The sequence below is a fragment of the Theobroma cacao genome, chromosome 9, assembly GCF_053813885.1.
Source record: "Theobroma cacao isolate CCN51 chromosome 9, ASM5381388v1, whole genome shotgun sequence".
In the NCBI taxonomy this organism is placed as follows: Eukaryota; Viridiplantae; Streptophyta; class Magnoliopsida; order Malvales; family Malvaceae; genus Theobroma; species Theobroma cacao.
This window is the reverse complement of record NC_142647.1, coordinates 8,886,872-8,913,929: the sequence shown is the minus strand read 5'-3', so window position 1 is coordinate 8,913,929 and position 27,058 is coordinate 8,886,872. Positions and strand designations below refer to the sequence as shown.

Here is a 27,058-nt window from a genome sequence, read left to right as displayed (position 1 = left end):
AAGAGAGAGAAGGAAAGAAAGAAAAAAAAGAGAAAAAGAAAGAAAGAGAAAAGAGCAGCTGGCCATTCAAGCACCAAACGGTGCTTTTGGAGTGCACTTTAGAGACCAGTGGAACGGGTTTGGTTGCTTTGGGCCGATTCTGGACTAAGAAAGGTATAATTCTTTTTTGATCCATTTGTGAATTTATTTGGGCTAAGATGTTAGGTTGTTTTATGTTGAAATATGTGTTCTAAATACATAATTAATCTAAATAAGATGAAATAAAATGTTTCGAAAAATTATTTAGTATTAGGGAAGGAATATTAAACAATAAAAAGATAAACATTTGAATTCAAAAAATAAAAAGAAATGGTAATAGTTATAATAGTAAGATATTTACATATATGTCTATTTGAGTGTTAGGAAATTAAAATAAATAAAAAATATAAATAAAAAAATATAGTAGTGAAAGTAAAAATGAAAATAAAAATATAAATAAAATAAAAAAATAGTTTCAAACATGTTAGGTAAACTAAAACTTAAAAAAAGAATGGTAAAATATAAAGCAAAAGTGAATAGTCAATAATAGTAAAAAATATAATAATACATGTGCGTACAACAAAGCAAACAACAAAAAAGAAATAAAAATAATGAACAAAAATAATAATAATGATAATTAAGAAAATAATAATAAATAATAATAACAATAAAAATGATATAAAAAATGTAATAATCGTTTTAAGATCGAGATCGATGATGGAATGTCTATTCGGAACACGAAAAGTCGCAATTTCGAGTGAATTTTCTTAGGTTAGGGATTTTAATTAAGACTCTACCAATACGATGGGAGGGTCCTAATTCAAAATTTTGATGTTCTTAATTTTAAATAAATAAAAAATATACATATTTAATCACTGATTAATCAAAATATACAAACAAAAGAAATAAAGAATTAATGATAATAATAAATTTGTTACTCATAATAATACAAAAAACAGATAAAATACATATGCATAAATAACAATAATTACGGATAATAAAAAAATACTTGGTCTAAAAATGTGATTTTGGGGGAGTTTCATATAATAAAATAAATAAGTACCTATATAGTAAAATATATAATGAAATAGAAATGGTTATACAAAAACAATAAATAAATGTAAAATATTCGTTCATGATAAATACGCACACAAAGAAAAGTAGTAAATTTTGTAAAAGATAAGAAACGAACATAAAGTTTATGAGTGCATCACATATCATAATTGCATTGTTAAATGTCATAGCATATAGATATATTTTGTATACAAGTATAAGCCCCGATGATGGGACTTTCCGAGGGAGCTTGCGAAGGCGAGTTTCTTCGAAAAATTTTCTAGGTGAAAAGATACCTCTGAGTCCCACCAGTATGATGGGAGGACTCGGAGAATATCTTTAATAAAAAGCTTTTACTCGTATTAGGTTTGCATTCATAAAAATACTGTTTTTACTCGCAAACGATTATCCCGATGATGGGATTTACTCGTTAAACTTGCGAAGGTGAGTCTTCGGGTAATTTCTTAAGTGAGAGGTTATCTTTGAATCCCACTAGCATGATGGGCGGATTCGAGAAATATTTGGAATAAAAGGTATTTGTTTGACATTATCTTAATTTTATGCCATACATTTCACAATGTGCATCACGGGTACGTCACAATAAAATATTTTAATAGAATAAAAGATAAAAAATAAAATAATCAATATAATAAATATAAAATAAATAAATAATAATTAAAGAAACGCAAGAATAAAATTAATAGGTTAAAATAATATATGATTAAATGGCACCGTCCGTGAAACTGGCGTTATAGGGGTACTAATCCTTCCCTATGCATAACCGTACACCCAAACCCAACTCTAAATAAAATACGTAAACCAGTTTATCATTTTTTTGACGAACTTAAAATTAATTTAGGTCTTCGTCGAATAGAACCAATTTAATAGGTGACTAATCGCACCTAGGTAAAAAAGATTGGTAGTGACTCTCTAAAATACCTCACATCTAGCGGTCGAGTTTCCGGATCCAACACATTACGCCACTTATGTAGCACTTAATAAAATTTTGAGCATTGAAGAAGCTTTTTGGTAGTAGAAATCAAATGAAAAGTGGTTGATTGAAAGTGAAAGAAATACAAAATTCTTTCACACTATGATGAGAAAAAAGAGAATAAAGAATCATATTTTCAAGATTAAGGATAATGATGGGAACATGATAGAGGTTCCATCTATTATTCAAATTTCGGCTATATAATATTTTTCTAATCTTTTGAAACCTGGAAATAATGATTTTTCATTATTTAATGATTCCTTAATCCCTTCTCTAGTATCTGATGTAGATAATGAACTTTTAGGTGGAGCTCCAACATTTCAGGAAGTGAAGTAAGTAGTGTTGGATATTGATAAAAAAAAAGTGTAGCTGGTCCTGATCCTTTTTCATCACTTTTTTTATCAATATTGTTGGGATATCATTGCAAATGACTTGTTGAATGCAGTTAATGATTTTTTCCACGGTGCAACTTCAACTACTCTAGTTTTGCTTCCTAAAGTTCAGAATCCAATTCAATGGAGTGATTTTCATCCCATCAGTTTGTGTACTATTTTTAATAAATATAGTCACAAAGATTCTTGCAAATAGACTTTCTTCTTTGCTACCTCAATTAATTATGAAAACCAAAGTGCTTTTACTGCTAAAAGATTAATAAATGATAACATCTTGCTAGCTCAAGAGCTCATGCATCAAATTGACGATGAAACCAGGGGAGGTAATGTAATATTGAAGCTTGACATGACGAAGACATATGATAGAATTAACTGAGAGTTTATCTATTAAATGTTGCAGCATTTTGGCTTCTTTGAGCTTTGGATTGATATGATTCGTTGCTGCATCTCGGTTTTCATTGGTGATAAATGGAGCGTCAGTGGGATACTTCAAATCTAGCAAAGACCTGTGCAAAGAGACTCCATCTCTCCTTCCTTTTTATAGTTGCTACATGATACCTTTCTAGAAGACTGAACAATATTTTTAGTCGATATACCTCTTTTCATTATTCTTCTGGATGTTCAATGGTAATTAATCACTTATCCTAGATATTCTGTGCCAAATTCAAAAACTTGTTTATTTGAAAAACTAGCTAGCCAATTTTGTTTTTCCCCTCAACAAACCATGAATTTAGCAACCGCATGCATTCCGTAAATAACACCAAGAAATACTAAGAACAGCGAATACAAGGCAAAGGACAGCGGAAAGTAAGGTAGGAGTATTCGGAAACCGTACCGAGTACACACACAAAAAAAGAAGGCCCGCGACTCGCTAGTCAGGTAAAAGCAACCTAGTGAGCAGCTTCCAGAGATCTCATTAGTACATAACTACATCTGAGGAGGTTTAAGGAGGACCTTTAACTCGAACCTTCGACCTTGTTCTTCTTTTAAGTACGGATAATAATAGTTGTTAAATTATCAAACAAAGTAGCAACGAAACAAGTGGTTTCAATGCTACTTAAACCGTCCCTTATATAAACCAACCGGGAGCCGTTTTTGGCGCGTGATTTCAGAATCACCATTGGTGGGAACTTGGAGAGAGGCAAACCAGGATTCAGAAGGCAAGACTTGTGGACGGAAAAAGCCAAAGAGAGAAAGGGCAGCGGATATTGTTGAAGCTATGCCGAGTAAGAAGAAAAGAGTGTTGTTTTGTGGAGCAAGAGAAGAAGAAGATGGAGAAGGCGGGTCATGTACGAGAGAAGTGGTAGGTGATCGACGTTCATTGTCAAAGGAAGGTAGCCAATATAGCTTCAGCGTAGGCGTTTTGCCTTCTCTTGGCCCTTATCGTAGTAACCGCAAGGTCAAGCTTCGTCGCTTCATTCTCTCCCCTTTTGATCCCCGCTATAGGTACTACATTTGCATATCCTTTCTCCCCCTCCCCTCTATAGCCATGCTCAATTTGCATTGCTTTTGTTTCTTTCTTTTCTTAATTACTTTTCGAGGTACGAAACAAATGAAAAAAATAACTGAAAGCGATTAAATGATCCAATATTTCATCATCTCCTTTTCCTTTTCCACCTAAATTCACATTTTGCAACGAGATTTTGTCTCATTGTCATAAATTTTTTTCAGAATTGATTGTTTTCCTTTTGCTTAACTTGCAGAAGTAATGTATCAATTTCACTTGACATTTTCTTCTATTGACATTTGATGTCTGTAAATTAAGGTTTCTCTTTCCTCTCTCAGAAAGCTTAAATTCTAATTGAAACTCTTGGCTTCAAATGATGATACCTTTTCTGCTTATAAATTTGATTAATTTGTTATTTCAAGGGATGGAAATGCTCTAACAGGTGAGGCAACCTCTAATTTTGCAGAAGCTGGGAGACATTTCTGGTATTTCTAGTGTTCTACACAGCATGGGTTTCTCCATTTGAATTTGGGTTCCTGGAGAAACCTGAACACCCTCTCTCCATAACGGACAACGTTGTCAATGCATTTTTTGCCATAGACATCGTGTTGACCTTCTTTGTAGCATACCTTGACAAAACCTCGTATCTACTGGTGGATGAGCCCAAAGAGATTGCTTGGAGATACGCACGTACCTGGTTGCTTTTTGATGTCATCTCCATCGTCCCTGCTGAAATTGCTCGGGCTATATTGCCCCACCCGTTTCCATCATACGGTCTACTTACTTTGCTACGTCTCTGGCGTCTTCGGAGAGTCAGTCAATTATTTTCCAGGTAACTTTTGTTTTATCATCATCTCATTTGCTCGAAGTTAAAATTTCCTAATGACTTGAGAATGAATTGAAGTTCACTTCACGGGGTATGATCAATCTCATAGTTGGGTATAAGTGAAGTTTAAATACACATAAAGGACTTCCCAACCCATTAGTTTATGAAAAGCAATGTCCAATCGATATGTATATATCCATTGCGTTTCTTGTAAGAAAATTATGAAAAAGTATTCAGCTGAAAAGTTTTAACTGTTTTGTGATGGCTTCACATGCAAGTCGTTGAACCAAAAACGATGACAAAACACAAGCCCACTAATAATTTACACTAAATTTACTGACATTTGACAGAACTAAAAGGCAGTCGATCTTTGAATACTAAACCACTTTGTCAAGGAGACCTTGGTTCTATGTCAAGAACTGCTCAACCAAAAAAAATCTACTAGGTGAGCGTTGGAACAATAGTTTTTATTCACTAACGCCAGCAACCTTATTCCTTTGTTTAGGTTGGAGAAAGATAAGAACTATAGCTATTTTTGGGTTCGATGCCTCAAGCTGCTCTGCGTGAGTATTTCTTAGAAAAGAGAAACATTGTAATACTTGTAAGAGAGGAGATTCTTCATTCTTCAATATGATGTGTGTCACCAGGCTCCTGATGTCCAATGCAGGTTACTCTCTTTGCTGCTCATTTTGCTGGTTGTATCTTCTACTATATGGCTGCTCAATATCATAACCCGGGGAGGGCATGGATGCATCTTTACGAAGAGGACTGGAAGCAACTGCCGTTACAGGACCGGTATATAACATCCTTTTACTGGTCCATAGTCACGCTTACAACCACTGGTTATGGTGATCTGCATCCAGTGAATTCAAAGGAGATGGCATTCGACATATTCTACTTGCTCTTTAATCTTGGACTGCAAGCATACCTAGTTGGAAATATGACCAACTTGATTGTCCATGGAGCAAGTCGAACTAGAAAATTTGTGAGTAAATTCTGTTTTCTTATTTTATGCCAATTTTAGAATTCTTAACATTTCTAGAGGATCTTTGAACTGAGATATCTTCATTGTTTGAATGATCATTTTCAACTAGGAGGGGGCACTTCCTTTCTGGATAACGTTTCTAGCTAGGACCATTTTACTTTCTCCAAGCACTGAATTCAATTATCTCTGGAATACATTTGCAAATTGTTCCTCATTTCAGTTCTGCAACTTTGTGTATATGAAATTATTCAACACACCTTTGCTTAAGCAGAACAGATTTAAGCTTCTTTCAGTCCTTCCAGAGTGGAAACTGTTGGTTTGCTGTATCTGCTTAAAGGTCTTGATTAGACTACCTTGAAAAAGTTTAACGTTATCGCCAACTAATCTGCTTCATATGAATGATTTCACCAACTAATCTGGATTACTTGTATTATAAATGTACTCTGTTGAGTGCCACTTTCAATAGGCAAGATAAGTTGCTCTAGAATCTTTAGAACACCTCAAGCATTGTTTTCAAGTTCTCAAGCTTCTATAAGCAATATATTTAATTAATGAGTCATGGTGTATTTCTGCATGTGTCTTTGTCTCAGTGGATCAATTAGAGTGATTTTGAGTATATCATTTTTGGGCCCTTTCCAGAGAGAAAACATCCAAGCTGCCTCAAATTTTGCCCAAAGGAATCAACTCCCAGTTCGCCTGCAAGATCAGATGCTCGATCATTTGTCTTTGAGGTACCGAACTGACTCAGAAGGGGTGCAGCAGCAAGAGACTATTGATGCCCTTCCTAAAGCTATTAGATCAAGCATTGCACACTTTCTGTTCTATTCACTGGTTGATGAAGTGTACTTGTTCCGTGGAGTATCAAACGACTTACTTTTCCAACTGGTAAATCTACTGTCACTGCTTTATCTTTGTTTGCAGTGTTTAATCAACTGTCAAAAGACCTATCCTGTTGTGAAAAGATAGCTACTTGCCATGAATAAGAAAATAGTAATGTTGTTGTATCCACAATTTAAGAAGAATTAACACACTGCAACATACAGAAAAATTTAAATTACTATATATCCAAGTACCAACCAATTCTATGTGTAAGTATAGATGAGTTTATTTTGACTTGTCTTAAATTGTTGTATTTTGAAGGTCTCGGAGATGAAAGCTGAGTATTATCCTCCTAATGAAGATGTGATTTTACAGAATGAAGGGCCTACAGAAATGTACATATTGGTGACTGGTGCTGTGGTAAGAACTCCCTCCTCCTCGCCTCCTCCATCTTTTGCTTTATTTCCTGTGTGTGTATATTGGTGTCTGAATGCAGGAAATTGGTGTCTATCCAGTGTTAATGTAAATAGGGCTAGGATCAAGTATTAAAGAAGATTCCCCCCAACTTTTTGTTTCTTAAAGAGAAAAGGTGAAGGTGGATGTCATTCTTTGACTGTGTTCAGTGAAAAAGTTAAAAGATAATACTGAGAACCTTGGACAATCCTACTAAATTCCTTGGCAATTGTTTGCTGCCACTCGGAAGAAAAATGATTTTGTTTTCTCTGTGAGAAATTTAGCTTCTGACTTGTATGCTTGCTTGACAGGAACTGATTGTGCAAAGAAATGGAGCAGAACTGGCAAGTTTACCATGCAAATAATTTTCACCAGATCACATAAAAGCGCTTGCTTCTTATTAACATATTTGGTATTGCACTGGATCATTGCAGGTTATTGATGAGGGAACCACTGGAGATGTTGTTGGTGAGATAGGAGTGCTTTGTTACAGGCCACAATTGTTTACAGTTCGGACCAAACGATTGAGTCAGCTGCTTCGTTTGAACCGCAATGAATTTTTAAATATTGTTCAGGCAAATGTTGGAGATGGGACAATAATCATGAACAATCTTCTTCAGGTTCTTAACTGTTTTTTTAACTGACCAAATCTCGCTTAGGCTATTTCTTTGTATTTCTTCATTGATTTGACTTGTTAACTGTAGAGCCATTTATTATCAGAAGATTCCTATCTCACTGTCACTGAAATTGTTTGCATGAGACAATGACTACTACTGTATGCAAAATCTTCATTATTAGTCGGAATATTCAGACTGCTACTTGAAAAACTATTACTACTTCAAAAGGTTTTTAGTGGTATAATGTTACAGTTCTTTGTTTATATGGATAAAATTCTTGCAGTCAACCTTCTATACAGTCAGGACTCTGAAGTCAGATAAATAATATCTTTTATCTTTATGACCAATTACCACACTGCTCAAACAGACCGACCGACGTAATATCAAATTTGTTACTTGATGGTTCGCATTTGAATTTCTTTTGGCATTTGGTATATCTATTAAAAGTTTACCAAAGGATGTATGTGGGAGTTCAGACATACATCAAGTTTCCTTTTAGCATATACACTTTCATCTGCTCATATATCTACAAATATAATATTAGATTGTATTTGGGAATATTCACAAGAAGCATACATCAAATTTTGTTTTTGAGCATAATAAGTTTCCCTTGTGTACTATTTGTATAATCAAAATGAAGTTGATGCTTCTGTTCTGTTGTCCATTGTTCAAATTGTAATTAGCCAAGTTCTAAACATCCATGTGATCTTTGTAGTTCTTTAGTGATATAGGCACATCATGTTAGAATATATATATATATATATATATATATATATATATATATGTGTGTGTGTGTGTGTGTGTGTGTGTGTGTTACCCTCATCTAGTACTGTTATTATGCTCCTCTCCTTCAAGTTTGTTCTTAATGCCAACTATTCACATTATTAAATAGATCTTATGAACCAAAAAGAATAAGACTTATGGGTAAAAGAAAATTTGTGGGAGAAATCTGCTAACTGATTCAATTAATCATGGTGATGCAGCATCTGAAGGAGTCCAATGATCCAGTGATGGAAGAAATTTTGCATGAGACGGAGCACATGCTAGCAAGAGGCAGAATGGATTTGCCTCTTAGTTTATGCTTTGCAGCAGCCAGAAGAGATGACTTATTGCTGCAGCAGTTGCTGAAACGTGGTTCAGATCCAAATGAGCAGGACAATGATGGGCGAACAGCATTGGTATGTATGCCTCCCCCTTTATATGTGTGTGTGTTGGGTATCTTTTATATGTTCTTTAACCTTCTGTTGGTTTCTAACAAACAGCATATCGCCGCATCCAATGGAAGTGAGCACTGTATAGTTCTGCTTCTAGAGTATGGAGCAGATCCTAACATTAGAGGTATCATTTACTCTCTGATATTCTTTTGGTTTCTTATTTTCTCCTTCACTTCTTGTTGATTATTCTATATGTGCACCTTATTTTCTTTCCAGGGTAGTCAATTTCATACTTTACAAAATTATACTTGTGAAATTGGAGAACTAGATTTAACTTTTAGTTATCTCCTTTTCTACAAGAATGCCTTTCCTTGAAAATAAAAAATATCCACTAATTTGCATTTACCAAGAGAATTACTCTAAAGAAGATATTGGATTCGTTGTTGCTTTTTCTTTTTCTCCTTTTTATGTGTGTTATTTGGCTTTCATACTGTCAAGTTCCCCTGAAGGCCTGAACTATTCTTATTGAATACATTTCTAAATATTTACTATCAACTACATTTTTGTAAAGGTAAGTCATGTTCTGAAATTTATTACATTATAACAGAATTTTTTCTTCCATTATATATAGTATTATAGATGGTATTGCTTTTTCCTGTTTCAATCTCTCTTCATATGTTCCTACTTAAACTAGGGTTACTTTTGCTTATACAGATTCCGAAGGAAATGTTCCATTATGGGAAGCAATAATGGGGAAGCATGAATCTGTGATTAAACTTCTGGTAGATAATGGTGCAACGTTATCTTCTGGTGATGTGGGTCAGTTCGCTTGCTCTGCTGTTGAACAAAACAGGTTAGATTCACTTAAGGACATTGTCAAATATGGAGGGGATGTAAGCCAGGCCAGGAGCAATGGAACTGCACCGATCCATGCTGCAATTTGTGAAGGAAACATTGAAATGGTTAGGTTCCTGTTAGAGCAGGGAGCTGATATCGATGTGAAAGACTCCGATGGATGGACAGCAAGGGCTTTGGCAGATCATCAGGGCCATGAAGAGATACTGGCATTATTGCAAAACCGGCCAGAGGTCAAGAAATTATCAGTTGTCACAATTCCAAAGAAGAAATTAGCCTCACATGGGAAGACCATTGCCAAGTACAGCAGCGAGCCTACAATATCTTCATATATTTCTGAAGTTGTGCCACCAGTTCCAGAGGTGACATGGATGGACAACCGTCGAAGGCGAAAAGCAAACACTTTCCACAATTCATTATTTGGTATAATATCAGCTGCCAATACTGGTGAGCATGCATCTCAGTTTCCTGTTATATTGACTCTAGTTAATATAATTCTTTACGGAAGAAAATTTATTTGATCAAGTATCAACTTGGCAAAAGTTTTTAGCAGTTTAATTACTATCTGTTTATATCAGGTAAAAGCTGTTGAAACTGAAGTTTAACTATGCAGGTGAAAGTCCTTCAGCAGCAGGTTTTCCAGCTTTGTCACCTTTAAGCAACTATTCGGCTAGAGTCACAATCAGTTGCCCTGAAAGAAGTCAAGTTCCCAGTAAGCTCATTCTTTTGCCAAAGTCCTTAGAAGAACTTCTGGATGTTGGTGCCCAAAGATTTGGCTTCTCCCTAACTAGAGTTATGACAGAAGTAGGAGCTGAAATTGATGATATAGAGCTTATTAGAGATGGAGATCATCTTGTTCTTGTAAGTGCCGAATATGAAATTCCAACAAGCCAGTATATTAAAGGTTCAATTCAAAGCAGTACATCCAGCACCTATGGTGGCACCTAAACTTATCCTTTTCTCATGTCTTACTTTATCACCATTAAAGAAATTTGAGCTTCGGAAATGATTCTTTTCCATATATCTTTGTCCATATAGCTGATTCCTCATAGTGCCAAAAAAAAAAAAGTCTTTCTTTTCATCTTTTCAATCTGGGTTCCTATATATTATAAAGGGCAAGGAGGAGAGTGAAACTGAAGAAAGAAAAAATGGTATAAATTTTTGGTACAATAATTTACCACTTTATCAAGATAAACTATTAAGTGAAAATAAACAAAAATTAATTGAACTAATATAAGTATTCAAAAAAACAAAAAATAATAAATAATAAGTACCAGTTCAATTGATTTTTTTTTCTTTTTTTGCATTCTAAACTTATGATTGTTTTTGGGAATTGATAAACTTTCAATATGATTTAAGTTAAGACTGAAATAAATATATTTTGTAGAGTTAATTTATAAATTATAACTTGTGCAAAGATTAAAATTTCTTATTTGTTTAGAGAAACTTGTTTGCAGCAAAGATAAGCTAAAAAATTTGGTGAATTTCCATGAGGCTTAGACATCATAACACTTTCCTTTTCCAGGTCTTGTATGGTTCCTTGGTGAAGTGAAGTCTTATGATGGATTTGTGTTTTGTTAGTGCAGATATTGCTGATGGTTTTTTTAATAAAAAGATTTGGGTGCAAATGTTAGTAAAAGTTATGCTTCTAACATTGCTGAGTCTAAGAAGCAATAGTGTGTACATTTCAATATTATCAAGCACATTCTCTTCCGCCTTGCAGTTGGTCTTGAAAGTTGAAAGACGATGGAAAAAGCATGAACAAATCAGAATACTGTAAACGGATAGAGCTCAACAAAATAATCTATATTCATGATTCAATAAGAGTATGTTAGTCTGGACAAATTATGACTAGTTAAAAATAATTCTACTAAAGTAAAACAAATGAAAGAATTGGCCATTCCAATTTTTAACATGAAAAGTACCGCATCCCCTCATCTATTTAGCAATGAAAAGAATCTGTCCCTCCTCCCCTTTCCCCCATCTCCTTAGCCTAAAAAAAGAGCAATGATTGAAGGGCAATTTGACCTCAATCCTCACTGTTAATATTCTAGCAGATATGCCTAATTTTTAAGGATTAACAAATTGAAAACCAAAGAAGGGGTGAAAATACACTTCAATGCTTCCATTCCTGTATTTCTTCCTCTCACCAGACAGCAGTTGAATTTCTTTCTGTCAATTTTTTTTTCCAGCCTTTTTCGGGGTAATTAACTGGCTATACAAGGCAACATTCTCGGACTTTCTTTCTTAGGACCGTGATTGTTTCTTCAATCAGGCGTAGGATTATGATCAACACTAGCAATCCTCATCATACCAGGCTCACTGTACACTGAATATTAATGTTGTTCCAGATGAGTTCAGGCACTTCCTTCTGGATGAACCTGTAAACCGTGCCATATTCAAGCATAAGGATAAATAAACTATAATCTGGTAATAAAATAGCACAGCACAAAAAGGAAATTTCAAGATATACCTGATGTAACCTTTCTTCCTTAAAGCTTACAGTTCTAAGCTTCAACTCTCCTCTGTTGGTTGTCATCTCATCCAATATCTCAGCATCATAAAAGTCGTCGTCAGTCCCTTCGCTGCTGGAATCAGGTGGTTCCCTTTCCTGTTTACACAATATTTTCTGTGAATTTAAGTGCATATAGAGAAGAAAGAAGTATAACACCATTTCAATCAAAGGAACATTTATATTTTGAACTGGCTAGAGCACAAAAAGAAGATTGTATCATCTATGCTAAAACACAGAAAATTTTCAATTACGAAGAGGAAACTCTTTCCAGTTAGTTTGACAGGTGAAAAACCAAACATTAATTTCCCCACAGGATTAAAAAGCATAAAATCTGTCAACATAGCTGAAATTATGCCAGGAAAGGAAAAAAAGTTATGAAGTAGTCCAAATAACTTGTCAATAGCCATAGACTTATTAAATTCCCAAAAGAAATCAACAATAATAATAAAAAAAAAAAACTTGTAGCAGGTTTAAATGATCAAAACTAAAAACTGAACTACAGGTCAGGAATATTAGTGCTCCACTTACAGTAAAACTTGTTTTCTCATTATTGGTGTAATGACTACTACCGAATGAAAAGTTGGTCTAATTCTAAAAGCACAAAATGAAAATTATGGGGAAGGACCCGAATAAGATGTACCTTGAGCGATATACTTAAGTTTCTTCGTGGTGTACCGGCAATTTCTTCATACTCAGCAGCATCTAGTTCCCTAAGATGTTCAGGATGGAAAAACTTTGGAAGGATGTGCTGTCTGATGCTGATGAGAAGGAAGAACGGCAGTGGAAACAGTATTCCAGCTATAGGTATCCATGTCACCCCAAAACATACTAGGAAATATACAAATTGGAAGAGTGTAAACAGCAAAATGGACTTGAAAGGTACCGACTCCACAAATGATGCATGAACACCTTCCAGGACTCTGTTCAACCAAATGCCACAGATAAGAAGAGTTAATGACAGAAAGCATAAACTTTTAACTACAGCACTGCTACAAAGATATAAGATGCAAAACCACATCAACCATCACATTCAGTTTGTTATCAAAGTTAGACTACACCTTCTATACACTATATTACTGTATTACCCATGTAAACACACTTAAAATATTTCAGGCTGTATTTAAAAATTTTTTTATTACACTTCACAAGAAGAACTATAAAAAGGACTTCACTACCATATAGAGGTGTCCATGGGTCAGGCTGGGCCCCGTTGACACCTCTTAAACCTAGGCTCAAGCCCAGCTTGGCCCAACTATTTAAATTATATTTAATATTAAAATATTTTAAAAGATTTTTATATTAACATTTCAATATTTATAAAAATATTTTAGTATTAAAATTAAATAAAAATAAATATAATAATATCCCGGACTGAGCTGGGCCTGACCCAAGCCTCAAAAATCTTGTCCAGGGCCCAGCCCGTGGCCAGGTCTGGTGCTATGAGCTTACTGTAAATATGGTCCTAAATAGAGAAAAAGGACACAAAACAATCAGTATAGCCAACCCCATTTTGTAGGGAAAGGCTTAATTTGTTGTAGTTCAGAAGAGATACTAGATTAGTCCTCTTTCCTGCAAGATAGTCTGCTTAGTTGCAACTTAAAGAAATTAAAAATATTTTAAATTATGTAAATTTCCCAAACCTCCATAAAATTAGCTGTATCACCGGGTATCATTTCATAAAATGCCTGCGTTTTATTTGTGTTTTTTTTAAAGGTACAGTGACTTACTTGTAACGCCTACTAGGGGTGATGAAAAGCAGCAATATCCTTTCCCAGAACTGGTTCCCTGGAAGGCTGTCAATGGCCATGTAGGCAAAGTATCCCCAGAGTACAGAGGTAGGTATCTTTTTTATTACAGGCAGAGCACACATTGAGAGTCCCACAAGGAATGATTGCAACAGGTTGCTCATTCTTTGCTCATTAACTCTGACAGGCAAATAAGCATCAATATGTTTCACAGGATCAAATTTTCCTTTTGCATCCTGCCCATCATCACCTTTCATCACAGCCTCTTTCAAGTTCTTCAGCTCTTTATCTACTGAAATAAGCTGCGATAACATCCATATTATGTTCAGTGAATCTTGCAATCAAGTATGCCTTCATGTATGCGTAGAGAGTAAATAGTATAAGCAGTAGTACAAGCCTATAATACTTACAGCAGGAGATGCATCCATTTCTATAAACACAGCTTGCATCCTTCCGTAAATTTCTGAGTTGCTTGCTTGTTGCAACATGCCCTCCTTGGCACTTTTTACCATTTTTTTCCGAATCAACTGCAATTCATGCGTTATATAGTCTAAGATTCCACATTAATGGGAATTATATAACAATTAAGGGAATGGTTTCTAAAACTACAGCATCCCACCTGCTTCTTGAGAACTGCAAGGCTCTTTGTGTGCATGGGAGATTGTGGAAGGACCCCATTTGAAGGAGGGAGTCCCAGCAAGCCACAAATCAAAGTCTGAAACCATGATTGACAAGAAGCAATTAAGCCTAAAATAGTAGGAAATATAGATTTGAACATAAAAACTTGTGGGGGGAGGGGGGGAGGGCAGAGAGAGAGTAGGTTGGAAGCATCAGTCAAGTACCATAACTCCTAGCAACAAGATATCATAATGGTAAGCAGAGGGCTTTTTAAGGTTAAACTCCTTTTGTTGTGCCATCTGTGAAGCGACACTGTGATCGAAGAAGTATAGACCTGCTATCATCAATGCTGGTATAAAGGCTGCAAGGATGTACACTATTGGAACCTTCCCCATATCCTGTATTAAGAGATATGATTAAGCACAAATTTATCTTTAGTCTCAAATAATTAGAAAAATCAGGTATGCTTTGAACAAATACTCTAGATCCTCAACAACATCCTCCTAGATTCTCAACAAAAGCCTCCTAGATTCTAGCTTATGGTTATGGATTTTAGAGACAGTCCAATTATAAGATACAAAAAAAACATAAGATCTCTGAAAGGGGAACAAACAAATTAATAAATTCACAACCTACCTTTATCACTGTCCAATGATGTAATGATGCAGGTTCCCATAGAAGTGGACAGAACAGCCTCCTGGGAACTCCAGAATCAACTTTTCCAGGTATTGTGTAAGATAGTGCTGTCCAACACAAGACCATTAGGGGAACCCCATAGTCTGCAATAAACCCTCGAAGCCAACCTGAAACCAGAGCCGTTAAATATAAGATTTTTTTTAGAAAAAAGAACATAAATTAAATCCACGACAGAATTTGTAGCGAAACTATCAAATTAGTCAATCCCATTCGGTTAGTTGGTTGATGTACCTGTTCCATAACACCATGATCTTGCCTTTCGTGTCTTTAGGGCGCTGACTAGAACCCCAAATGAGAAAATGACTGCCAGCAGCCCATTTGTATATAGCCAGGGGAACTGATATTTCTCCAACTTAGGATTTTCACCTTTGGGAATACTGAATTCACTGATCACCCCCTATGATCCAACAGAATCATTATCAGGGTCAAACCACAGGATTCTGTCATCATAAACCGCACATTTTGTTTGTTGCATAAGTCATTCAATACCTTAACAGCCTCTTGAAGGAAAAGAACAGTTATCAACATGCCAAAAAGCTCTCCTGCAATCCTTGTAAATCTGGTGATTATGGTGCATGCATTGAATATAGCAAGAAGAATGAGCAGCAGAGCAGTCCATACACAGACCCTGGGAAGAAAAACAAAAGAAAGAAATTAAACAATAAGAACATTTCTGCCAAATCAAGAAGCTTGAAAAACATTAAATTAATCTTAAAATTACAAAATGAAAAAAAGAAGAGGAAATTATATCTATTACCATGCAGTCCAAGCCAAAAAGAGTTCCTGGCCCAACTCTGGCCTTCCTTTGCTGAAACTGTACAAATAAGTGTACATTATAACTGTTGGCTCTGCAACACCCACTATCAACAAAGGTTGCCCACCAAAAATGGAATGAATGACTCCACAAATAGCTGTAGAAGCCAACGTTTCCACTGTGCTGAGGGTGCCATCTAAAACAGGGAAAATATAGTCTTCAGGCTCCTTCATGAAAAGCCATAAACTCAAAAAAGCAAAAAAAAAAAAAAAGAGGGGATAAATGAGATTTGGTAATAAAATCCAGCATTAATATTCTTGACATAAGATGATTTGCGTTGATGTAACTTCATCCTAGATTATGCTGGCTTTTAGATATTCTCATTTTAAGGAGACAAAAAACGCAGTACCTGTATCTCGACTCAATTGCTCTCCGAAGGCAATAACAGGAAGAGCAGAAGCAAAGAAGATATAGGTAGTCGGAGCTAATATCCTGATAGAAATATAAAATGAAATATGAATCAAAATGGAATATCTCCACCAGCGTAACATAAAGTAGTACCAAAAACATAAAAAAAAAGAACATACCCAAAGCCTGAGCAAAGTGCACTGACCCAATCTTGCTTGTAGCACGCGCTTCTTCCCTTGACGTCTTTGATTATCCCCTTGAATGGACTTCTGATGTTTTCCATAACTGATTCAAGAGAAAAAAGATTTACATTTATCTTATAATCAAAAATGATAACAACACCGATATCCTAACATCCTCTTAATCACATAAGAAGAAACCATGTAAAGTGTAAACTGTCTCTATGAAATTGGCAAATCACATGAATAGCGTATTAAGGAGAACATTTATGCATGTATATATGCATGCATGTATGCATGTGGATTTTATGTAAAACTAATACTGTAAGAAGCAAGAGAGTCATGATACAACTGCATGTTAAAAGAGAGAATTAATTACCAAAATTAATGGGATACATGTGATTGGTAATGTACAAGTAATAACATCATATATTATAAGCAGAACCATCCAAAAGAAATATAATATATAAAACTCGTCTGATCTGCCCATGCTGGAACTGTTATTGGACATCTCATAAAACAATAAAAATATTAACAACTTTTCAGATGAATGGTATATGGCAGAATGAATGATAAAAGAATCCAAGAATGTCCAAGAAAGAAAAAACCAATTCTGCAAGATTTTTTTTTTGTTATTAAAAATAAAGGGAGCTGAATAAAAATTTCATTTCGAAAGAACCCAGAATGCCTACAGCAAAATTTCTGCATCATAGAAAGTATAATATTTTTACTCACAATTTCTTAAAATGGGAAAACAAAAAAAAAAAAAAGGTGAAAATGAAATCTAAAATATGAAACAGAGCAAGGAAATCAAGATTCAGCTATTGACCTCTTCTCTCATTCTACACAAAGAAAAAGAGACACATTTTCGACGAATGGAAAAATCTCAACGGCCCTTCTTTGACAATGAGAAAAAAGAATTTCAAACATTATCTCATATTACAAGGTTTTCTTCTTTTTCATTTTGATTCCATTTTCAAGCTCCCATGCACGTAAAAATCTTATATGAAATGGAAACAGCAGCTCATTACACCAGCATCCATCATCAATGAAATGGAAAAGAAAAAGAAAACGTTACGGACCTCGAAGCTCCCGCTCCGGAGACAGAGTTTCCGAGGCAGGGAGGTGGTCGGAAATTTCAGATTTCCCCGGAGGTTGGGAAAGCGAAAAGGTCAGATTTTTCTATTCCCTCTTTTAAGACTCCTTTAAAAAGGAAAAAATAAAACCGACTATAATAAAAATAATCAGAATCAAACTTTCTATATTTTTCCTTTGAATGACACTATGACAGCGCTTATTCTCTTCCTCTTTACACAGACGAGAGAGAGCAAATTTCTGAAGGTGTCGCAGAGAGGGGCGAGGGGTTGGTTTAAAAACTGAGAGCGTTTTGCGGGGTCCACTTCTATTTGTGGGCCCTTAAAATTGGGACGTTCCTGACGCGGCGTGGTCTCGGTGGGCCAGACCCTCTGCTAACTCGGGAGGAATTTCCATTCTGGTTTTGTCTATCCTCTAGAATGTAGACGCCGTGACAGAGACTGGTATACTCATATGACAGAAATAAGAGTTGAAATAAATTTAAGCAAAGATACATTCTTTTAAGAAATAAATAAACCCCGAACACATTATTATTCAATAGATTATGAGGAGAGAGGAAACAAAGAATATATTGTTCACCAAAAGGAATCTAAATGGGAAATCTAGATATCATGTAGTCCATTGGCTACTGAACTATAGTCTTCCCCTTCTTTTGTATATAGACAAACTTGAATGGAGTAGAACAATATTGAATATTAATTAACTTGAATACCATGTTTAATTATGATTAAAAATTTGCCCAAGGCTCCAACAACCCATTATTGGGAAAGTAAAAGCATGAAACTGGAGATGTTCAAACATCTCATGTGAGAAAATATAGTTTTATTCTCCAAGTGCAATGTTTTGGGAATATGAATTAGCTGGCAAAATCTAGGAATTTTCCAAGAAATTAGTGAGTAGCAAACCAACCAAATAAACGAAACAAATTACATATAAAAAATGCTTTAAATATGTTGCTGTGAAATGGGACCCTAGTAGTGTGAGGAGGGTATAAGAATTTAAAGATCCGTCCGCGTAAAGGGTTTGGTTTTGCCAGATGGACTGAAGGGAACCTTTGTCCCTGTTCCATAACAATAACCGCGTCGAAATGAAGAGACCAAGCTTTAGTTTTTTGTCTTTTTTCTTTTCCTTCTTGACAGACTGAGAATAAATGACAATACTTTTTGGAACTTTGCTCAGTTGCTACTGACCGACATTCACCCAATCACATGACGTCTACTCAAACTTTTCTCTGCATCTGGCTGAGGTCCCAGGTCTGTATCTGTGTCTCTGCATTTTCATCGTGGGTTCATTTTTTTTTTTTGGATATCGTGCTATGGAATATGATAAAGTTTGCAGTCATTGAATCAGTGTCTGGGACAACCCTTAATAAAGATTCATACGAGGTGGAATCCAGCTGATCAGCCAATATCTAAATTTGAGTAATCCGGGGTTCACCTTTGAAGCTGAACCCTTTTAACACTTTAAGAATAAATTAAATTTATTTTTAGTTCATGTCAACCTGAGGTATATTTATTTGTACCCATATTTAGTTGTACAAAATTTATGGTAATTATTGACTTAGCTCAACTTGGGTCTTATGATGAACTCTCAGTTTGCTGTTTCCAGATTGGCATAACAACTGTCTCACAGTAATCTTAGAAATCATTTAATGGAAAATTTTCAACAAAAAAAAAAAGGCATTCCAAATTTTAACCAGTTAAAAGCTACTTAATGTAAGTCAATTTTATTTTTAAGTAAAAATATGTTAATTAATTACATTAATCTTTTATTCTTCCCTTTTCAACTTTTATTAATGCAAAATATTTATAAGATTTTTATATCACTTTTTTGTTCAAAAGATTTAATAAAAAATCTGCTTTACAATTAATTTTCTATATCATAAATTCAGTATTTCAATTTTTTAAAATTAAAAATTTAGTACTTAACTTTTTAGTATTAAATTACTTCAAGTTATTGAACACTAACGCCAAGCCCAATGTTTCTATACTTCCTTCTATTACCAGGTGAATTCATTTTCCTACTCAATTTACTCTTGTTTGTAATTATTTTTACAAATAAAATCAGAGGCCTAAAATAATTGATAATCATTTTAGAATAACTCCAAGATTTATGATATGAAAGCCTCCACCTCCTTTTCCAAAGTATATTTATTTTTCTTTTTTAATAAAAATTACGTTGTTTAACTACTTAATTATTTATGTTTGTTTTTTTTATGACAATACTTGAGAAAGCTTTTAAACTATTTAAAATAATTTAAATAAATTTTTATTATTCTATTGCGTTGAATTAAATTCATATATTTTTATTTTAAGTCAAATAAACTCATATAACTAATAATTGACTAATTGTTATTCATCAAAATATCACTTGTCATTTTATATTTACATAACGTCTATATGAAAAGTAAAACATCACGTCATTTTCACATAATCATATAACATTATCATCTATAATGAGGCGTCAACATGTCACGTTTACATAATATGTCATAAAATGACAAATATCATTTTGACAAATAATAATTAATTAACTATTAATTATAAAAATTTATTTAACTTAAAATATACCAAAATATTCAAAAAAAACCTAGCCGCTGTTGTCTTACATGGACGCAGACTCGGCAAGAGATCTGCCGCTGGAAGCAGGAGGCGATTAAATGCTATTGTCTAATAAAGTGGGCTCAAAAAGGATTCGATCCGAGATGGAACTTTCCTCTCTGTAGAATTTACTGAGTGCTATGCATAAGCAGAATCAATACTCAACTCAGCAGAGTCTCCACGTTTGTCCTATCGTAATGCTCTTACGAATGCCACCAAAGAAAACATTGTAGATGAAGATGATACATCGAAGGAAGAAGAAATAACGGATGAACCAGATTCAGAGGATGATTCCGATGAAATTGACTTGAGAGGGCCTTAGATAAGGATAACCAAAGAAGAGAAGAGACGGATTTGTAAGCCATTGAGGAAGACATTGATCGTTAAATTGTTACGAAAGGACATTAGCTATACTTATCTCTGTAATCGAGTCAAGCAGTTATGGTCATTGGTTAGGGAATTTCAGGGTATAGATCTTGATAATGGATTCTATTGTTTCAAGTTCAATAATAAATCTGATTATTATCATGTCTTAATAGATGGCCCAGGATCATAGCAGATCATTATCTGACGATTAGAAGATGGACTCTTGGTTTCAGGTCTGAGGATGCATCTATTGATTCGGTGGCTGCATGGATTCCTTTACCAGGAATGCCACTTGAATATTATGATTATGATGTAATTGCTAGGATTGGCAACGAACTAGGAAGAACCCTGAAAATTGATCAAACCACTTATCAAGCAACTAGAGGAAAGTTTGCTAGAATGTGTGTTGAGATTGATCTGAAAAATCCTTTTGTTCCAAAAATCTTCATTGGAGGCAGATGGCAGAAGGTTGAATATGAAGGTTTGAGGATACTTTGCTTTCACTGTGGTAAGTTCGGTCATAATATTGACTGTTGCGAGCAAAGATTTAAAGTAAGTGAAGAGTATACTGAGAAACATGTACAACAGTAGACAGAACTAAAGAAATCCCAAGAAAAGGATTATGAGCATCAAAGTTTGGACCTTGGATGGTGACTAAAAAGAACTATCGAAGAGGACCATCTACAAAGGTGAAGGTGAGGAAACAGGAGGATACAACTATGGCAAGAATGCAATCTGGGTCACGTTTTGTTGTGTTGGAGCATGATACTGATATTCAGGATGATGGGGAGATTGTACCGAAGACCCTGGAACAACCAGTTTCTGATCCTAAAGCACGTAAGACTGATAAACAAAAAATGACAGTATGGACGAAAGCCTCATTGAAGAAAAATTTGCAGCAAACAGCTCAAGTGTCGAATAGATATGACTTCCCTTCCAAAATAGCAAAGAAGAGAAAGTAGAATTTGGAGATAGTCGTCAACATAGCCTTATTGGAGATGACTAAAAGACAAAACAAGAAGAATGGAAATAAGGACAAGGAATGTTAAAGTGGAGTTCCTACTGAAAGGATACTACCTTTGGGCAAAGATATAGACTAGAGGGAATAGGATATGCATATATCACAAAAGAATAATCTATATGAAAATAAAGAACATGGCATTAACTTGGGGATAGGGATTAATGGTGCAGCCAGAGAACAAGGAGAAGATATGATGATTGAGGAGTCTTTGGAAGCATTGGAAATAATCAATACTTCTGATGATTTGGATTTAGAAAGACTAAAAGCGAGAGCTATGCAGGGTTATTCTGCCTAAGAAATTCTTCTCTAGTTACTCTTTTTTTTTTCCTGATTTCATTGATGCCAAATATCATGAGTTGGAATTTAAGAGGGGCTGCCTCTTGTAGATGTGTCAGAAACGTTAGATACCTGATTAAATTGCATACATATTTTGATTTTATTGGAGCCGCATATCTCCAGTGCAAAAGTAGACAAGATTTGTCACCGTATTGGATTTACAATTTTTTTTTGTGTTGAAGCAGATGGATTTGCAGGAAGAATCTGGATTGTATGGAATTCATTGGACTTCGAGATTGAGGTTATGGCTTATTCCGCTCAATTGATACATCTATTAGTAAATTCCTCAAATAGCCACAAGCTTCTTTCTGCGGTATATGGAACTCTTGATGCAAGGGAGCGAAGCAGGCCATGGCAATCTCTAAATATGGCTCGTAATCTACATAATTTGCCGTGGTTGGTTATGGGAGATTTTAACTAGGTAATTTCTTCTGAGGAGAAGCAGGGAAGGAAAAATATTAACTTGTCAAATTGTAATTTGATTTAGAATGCATGAGCTACTATAACCTATTTGATCTAGGTGCTTCGAGTTCGAAGTATACTTGGTGCGATAAATGAGATGGTCAGAACTATACTCGTGTTAGGTTGGATAGAGCGTTAGCAAATGAGGATTGGTGCAGTCTATTCCCTCATACAGATGTTTTGAATCTCCCAAGGACACATTCAGATCATCATCCGGTACTAGTACGTAATCTTGACTCCCCATCTCAATCTTTACGGAGGAAGAACTTTAGATTTGAGCAAGCATGAATGTCTCATCCTAATTTTTCTGAGATTAGTATAGAGAGTTGGAATTTTGAAGCTGATGATATAGTAGTAACTTTGAGAACCTTGCAACAAATTTGAGTCGATAGAGTAAGGAGAGTTTTGGGGATATACGTCGTAGAAAGAAGAGATTGGTAGCAAGGTTAAAAGGCATTCAACACCAATTGGATAAGGGACCTAATGATTATCTTTAACATCTAGAGACCGTTCTGGTGGAAGAGTTTAATCTAGTACTTTATCAGGAAGAGTAACTATGGCAACAGAAGGCAAAAGTAGATTGGTTGAAGTATGGAGATGGAAATTCCAAGTTCTACCATGCAATGGTAAAAAACAGACAAAGAAAGAAGAAAATTGCTGCTCTCAAAAGTGATGACAATTCATGGTGTTCGAAACCACAGGAATTAGAGGTGTTGACAACTCAGTTCTACTTGAAGCTTTATACTGATGATGGTAGGCGAAACCCATTGCCAGCAAAATTGGATTGGAGTTTGAATGATGAGCAACGGTCAGTATTATTTAAACCAATTAGCAGTGATGAGGTTAGGCATGCAATTTTTTATATGAATCTTAATAAGAGTCCAACAGGAGATGGATTTCCTGCAAGTTTTTTTCAAAATAATTGGACACATATGGAAAAGATTCAGTTCGATTTGTTCAAAACGCTTACATTACTGGGACAATTCCAGTGGAACTGAACCATACTTTGATAACGCTCATTCCAAAAGTCAAAGGTCCAGAGCAAATTAATCAGTTTAAGCCTATCGGTTTATGCTCGGTACCTCTCAAACTAATCACAAAAATTTTTGTTGATAGGTTGAGACCTATGCCTGATGGGCTCATTGGAAAATATCAGAGTACTTTTATTTCGGGAAGACAAGTGGCTGACAATATGATCGTAGTACAGGAAGCTATCCATACTATGAGAAATATGAAAAGAAAAGGAAGGGGCTCTCGCTATTAAAATAAATTTGGAAAAGGCTTATGATCGATTGAAGTGGCATTTTTTGCGAGAGGTATTAACTGAAATTGGTCGTCCCTCACAATTGATTGAATTAATAATGTTTATAGCGAGATCTACTATATTCTCAATAATCTGAAATGGTGCTCATACGCCTACCTTCACGCCTACAAGGGGTATTAGGCAAGGGGATTTACTTTCTCAGTATTTGTTTGTCTTATGTTTGGAGAAATTATCCCACTTAATAGAAAAGTAAGTAAGTATGGGCCATTGAAAACCCCTGACCTTCACACGAAATTAAATGGGCTGAGTCTCTCACATATTTGTTTCGCAGATGATTTGATGTTATTTGGAGTTGCCACGACTAACCAAGTGAAGACTATGATAAGAACCATTGATAAATTTTGTCTAGCTTCTGGTCAGAAAGTAAGCCTTGAAAAATCAAGACTTCTGGTTTCTGTTAACATATGCCCTACAAAAGGAAGAATCTTGAGTAATATTGCTAAAATTCCTCTGACTAAGAATCTCGGCAAATATTTGGGAGCTCCTATAATCCATGGTAGAGTTTCAAGGGATACATATTCATATTTGACCAATAAGGTGAAGCTATGATTAGAGAACTAGAATAATAAGTACTTATCTATGGCAGGACGTATTTCTTTGGTCCAATCTGTTACGAGCATGATGGCCTCTTATGTTATGCAAACTTCTCTTCTTCTAGAGAATATAGCATGTGAAATTGATAAGCCGAATAAAGACTTTATTTAGGGCCATGTAGGTGGTGTAAGGAGAATCCATGCCCTAGTTGGAACCAGATATGTTTGACCAAAGAAGATGGAGGATTACAAATTCGTGAAACAAGAAGATTTAATCTGGCACTGCTAGCTAAGCTTGGTTGGAATATTTGGAAAAACAAGGACTCCCTTTGGGTAGATATACTTAAGAAAAAATATCTGAGAAACTTGGGCTTTTTCACGGTGACAGCTAAAGCTATTGATTCGTACGTATAGAGAAGTTTATTAAAGAGCAATGAAGTACTCTTTAGAGGTCTCGGTATGACAGCAAATAATGGTCACCATTCAAAATTTTGGAAAGGTAGTTGGCTTCCATGCTGGCCATTAATTGATTATGCCACCGAGGAACTCACAGAAGTTGAAGCTGAGCTACCAATTGCAAGCTTTTGTGACGAATACGGCAATTGGGATTTTGGTCTTATTTCGCAATCACTTCCTACTAATATAATATTGATGATTGCAGCGGCAATTGTGGATCCTTCTAATGAAGAGAAAGACACTTGCAATTGGACGCTAACCAGTAACGATGACTTCTCTATTAAATTAGCTTATGAGTCTCAAACTACCTACTCCTTGCAGAAAAACAATCATTGGGAGAAAGTTTGGAAACTTGTGAGTTCCAGGAAGGTTAAGCTCTTTGTGTGGCGTATTTTGCATGAATCCCTTCCTACATAAGATTGGTTAAGTCACAAGCACATAGCTACCTCCACCCAATGTCCTCACTGTGATGATCTCTGTGAAAATATTCTACATGCCTTGAGAGATTGTAATTCTTCCAAGGCAACTTGGCTACAAGTGAAACCAGATCTCATTGATGGTGAGTTCTTCAACATTGATTTGCCACACTGGGTGGAAACAAATATGTCCAGCACAGTAATGTTTGAAGATATACCGTGGGGGATAATATTCATACATACGTTATGGTTAGTATAGTATTGGAGAAATTTATATGTATTCGAAGACTCTCGCTAGTCACAGAATGCTAAGCAACAGATCTGGTCAAAAGCTAAGGAAGCTTGGGACATTTTAGGTAGAAAAGTGCACTTTATGGGAATGGAAGCTATGATAACTTGGGAGAAGCCCAAAGAAAATTTTGTCAAGTTAAATATAGATGGCAGTGCAAGTGGAAGACCAGGTTTAGCTGCTGCTGGGGGTTTAGTAAGAGATGTAAATGGAGAATGGCTCGTGGGTTTTACCTTCAATATTGGAATTTCTTATGCACTCTCTGCTGAACCTTGGCTATCTTTCAAGGACTCACACTTTGTTGTAACAGAGGATTTAGACATATTCAAGTTGAAACTGATTCCTTATTTGCCATACAAAGTTTATCAAAACCATGCTCTTCCTTGAACCCAAAAGCAAATCTGTTGCGACTCATTAAGGAATTGTTTCAACGGGATTGGAAATGTTCTATCACTCACATCTTTCGTGAAAGCCAATAAAAGCTTAAATTGATTGGTTGCAAATCATGATGGCCGTCCCTTAGGATTACATATTTTTGATAATCCTCCTACTGATATTAGTTCTATTTTATTTGTGGATAAGTTAGGCTTACCTTGGCCTAAAATGATGTAATTTGATTTTCTATCTGAATAATATTTTCCTCTTTCAGTACAAAAAAAAAATTCAGAAGGTTGATTAGACACAATAAAAGAATAAGAATTTATTTGAATTTTCTTAAATAATTTAAAATCGTTTTTAATTATTGAATGTGATATAGTAATTGTATTAAAAAAATTCAATTACTAGAGCTTAATTAAATTTAATTTTATTAAATGTTATTAAATATATAACAAGTCACTCATAACATTTTATTAAACGTTATTATTGTATTTTCAATTAAATTTTATTAAATATAACAACTCATTGAATTTTTTTACCACATTTAGTAGGAAAAAACTGTTTCACTTTTTAAATTGAACGTTTACACTTGTTTAATAGTACCAAGTCACTCATAACATTTTCTTCAACATTTTGTTTTGCTTGTTTTGTTTTGTTTATGCTTGGTACTATTTTTCTTTTTCACTTTGGCATACCAAATTTACTACTTATATGATGATTTATTTATTTATTTATTTTGTAGATGTCAAATGAATTGAAGAAGATATAAATTTAGCAACTAATTACACAACATCTACACCTCATGTTGATGCAATTGCTACTGAAAGCAACGCAAGAAGTTAAGTGGTAAGCTCTAAATCGCAAAAACAAAAGAAACCATCTAAGACGTCATCGCTTGTATGGGATCACTTCACAAAATTTGTTGATGACCAAGGTAAACATAAGACTAGATGTAGTCATTGTGACAAGATTTTATGTACCAATACAAAAAAAAAAAAAAAAAAGAAACATGAAACATCTTGTTTAAATAATCATGTTTTGTTCGAAGTTGGAAAATGCTCTGTGCTAGTGAGAAGAGTAATCATATATAATTAGTTTTTTCATCAAAAGATGGGTCTTTGGGTAGTTGAAAGTTTGATCAAGATGCAATTAGGAAGAGTTTAGCTGAAATGATCATTATAGATAAGTTGCTTTTTAAATTTGTAGAAGGTCAAAGGTATAGGAAACACATGAAAGAAACATGTCCTAGATTTCCTA

The 27,058-nt window shown here is 34.8% G+C and overlaps 2 protein-coding genes across 4 annotated transcripts; one reads left to right on the top strand and one right to left on the bottom strand.

The window, feature by feature from the left end:
- Positions 1-3,427: 3,427 nt before the first annotated feature.
- LOC18588976 (potassium channel AKT1-like) lies at positions 3,428-10,616 on the top strand. Of its 2 annotated transcripts, XM_007013747.3 has the most exons (12): positions 3,428-3,900; positions 4,368-4,733; positions 5,233-5,290; positions 5,395-5,712; positions 6,352-6,597; positions 6,853-6,951; positions 7,296-7,328; positions 7,419-7,604; positions 8,585-8,779; positions 8,864-8,939; positions 9,470-10,057; positions 10,224-10,616. In XM_007013747.3, the coding sequence occupies exons 1-12, from the start codon at positions 3,674-3,676 to the stop codon at positions 10,556-10,558; spliced, it is 2,727 nt and encodes a 908-aa protein (XP_007013809.3). In that variant the 5' UTR covers positions 3,428-3,673; the 3' UTR covers positions 10,559-10,616. The 2 variants fall into 2 exon arrangements, with proteins under 2 accessions (XP_007013809.3, XP_088665905.1); XM_088809779.1 differs by having other exon boundaries at positions 8,585-8,939.
- An 839-nt stretch (positions 10,617-11,455) lies between these two features.
- On the bottom strand, positions 11,456-17,882 carry LOC18588975 (HCO3- transporter family). Of its 2 annotated transcripts, XM_007013746.3 has the most exons (14): positions 17,608-17,882; positions 16,526-16,631; positions 16,348-16,430; positions 15,942-16,134; positions 15,674-15,812; positions 15,416-15,581; positions 15,125-15,291; positions 14,713-14,886; positions 14,490-14,585; positions 14,281-14,397; positions 13,853-14,172; positions 12,766-13,045; positions 12,084-12,221; positions 11,456-11,991 (listed from the first exon to the last, which is right to left on the bottom strand). In XM_007013746.3, the coding sequence occupies exons 2-14, from the start codon at positions 16,627-16,629 to the stop codon at positions 11,968-11,970; spliced, it is 2,001 nt and encodes a 666-aa protein (XP_007013808.3). In that variant the 5' UTR covers positions 16,630-16,631; positions 17,608-17,882; the 3' UTR covers positions 11,456-11,967. The 2 variants fall into 2 exon arrangements, with proteins under 2 accessions (XP_007013808.3, XP_088665906.1); XM_088809780.1 differs by lacking the exon at positions 17,608-17,882 and having other exon boundaries at positions 16,552-16,570.
- Between the last annotated feature and the right edge of the window lie 9,176 nt (positions 17,883-27,058).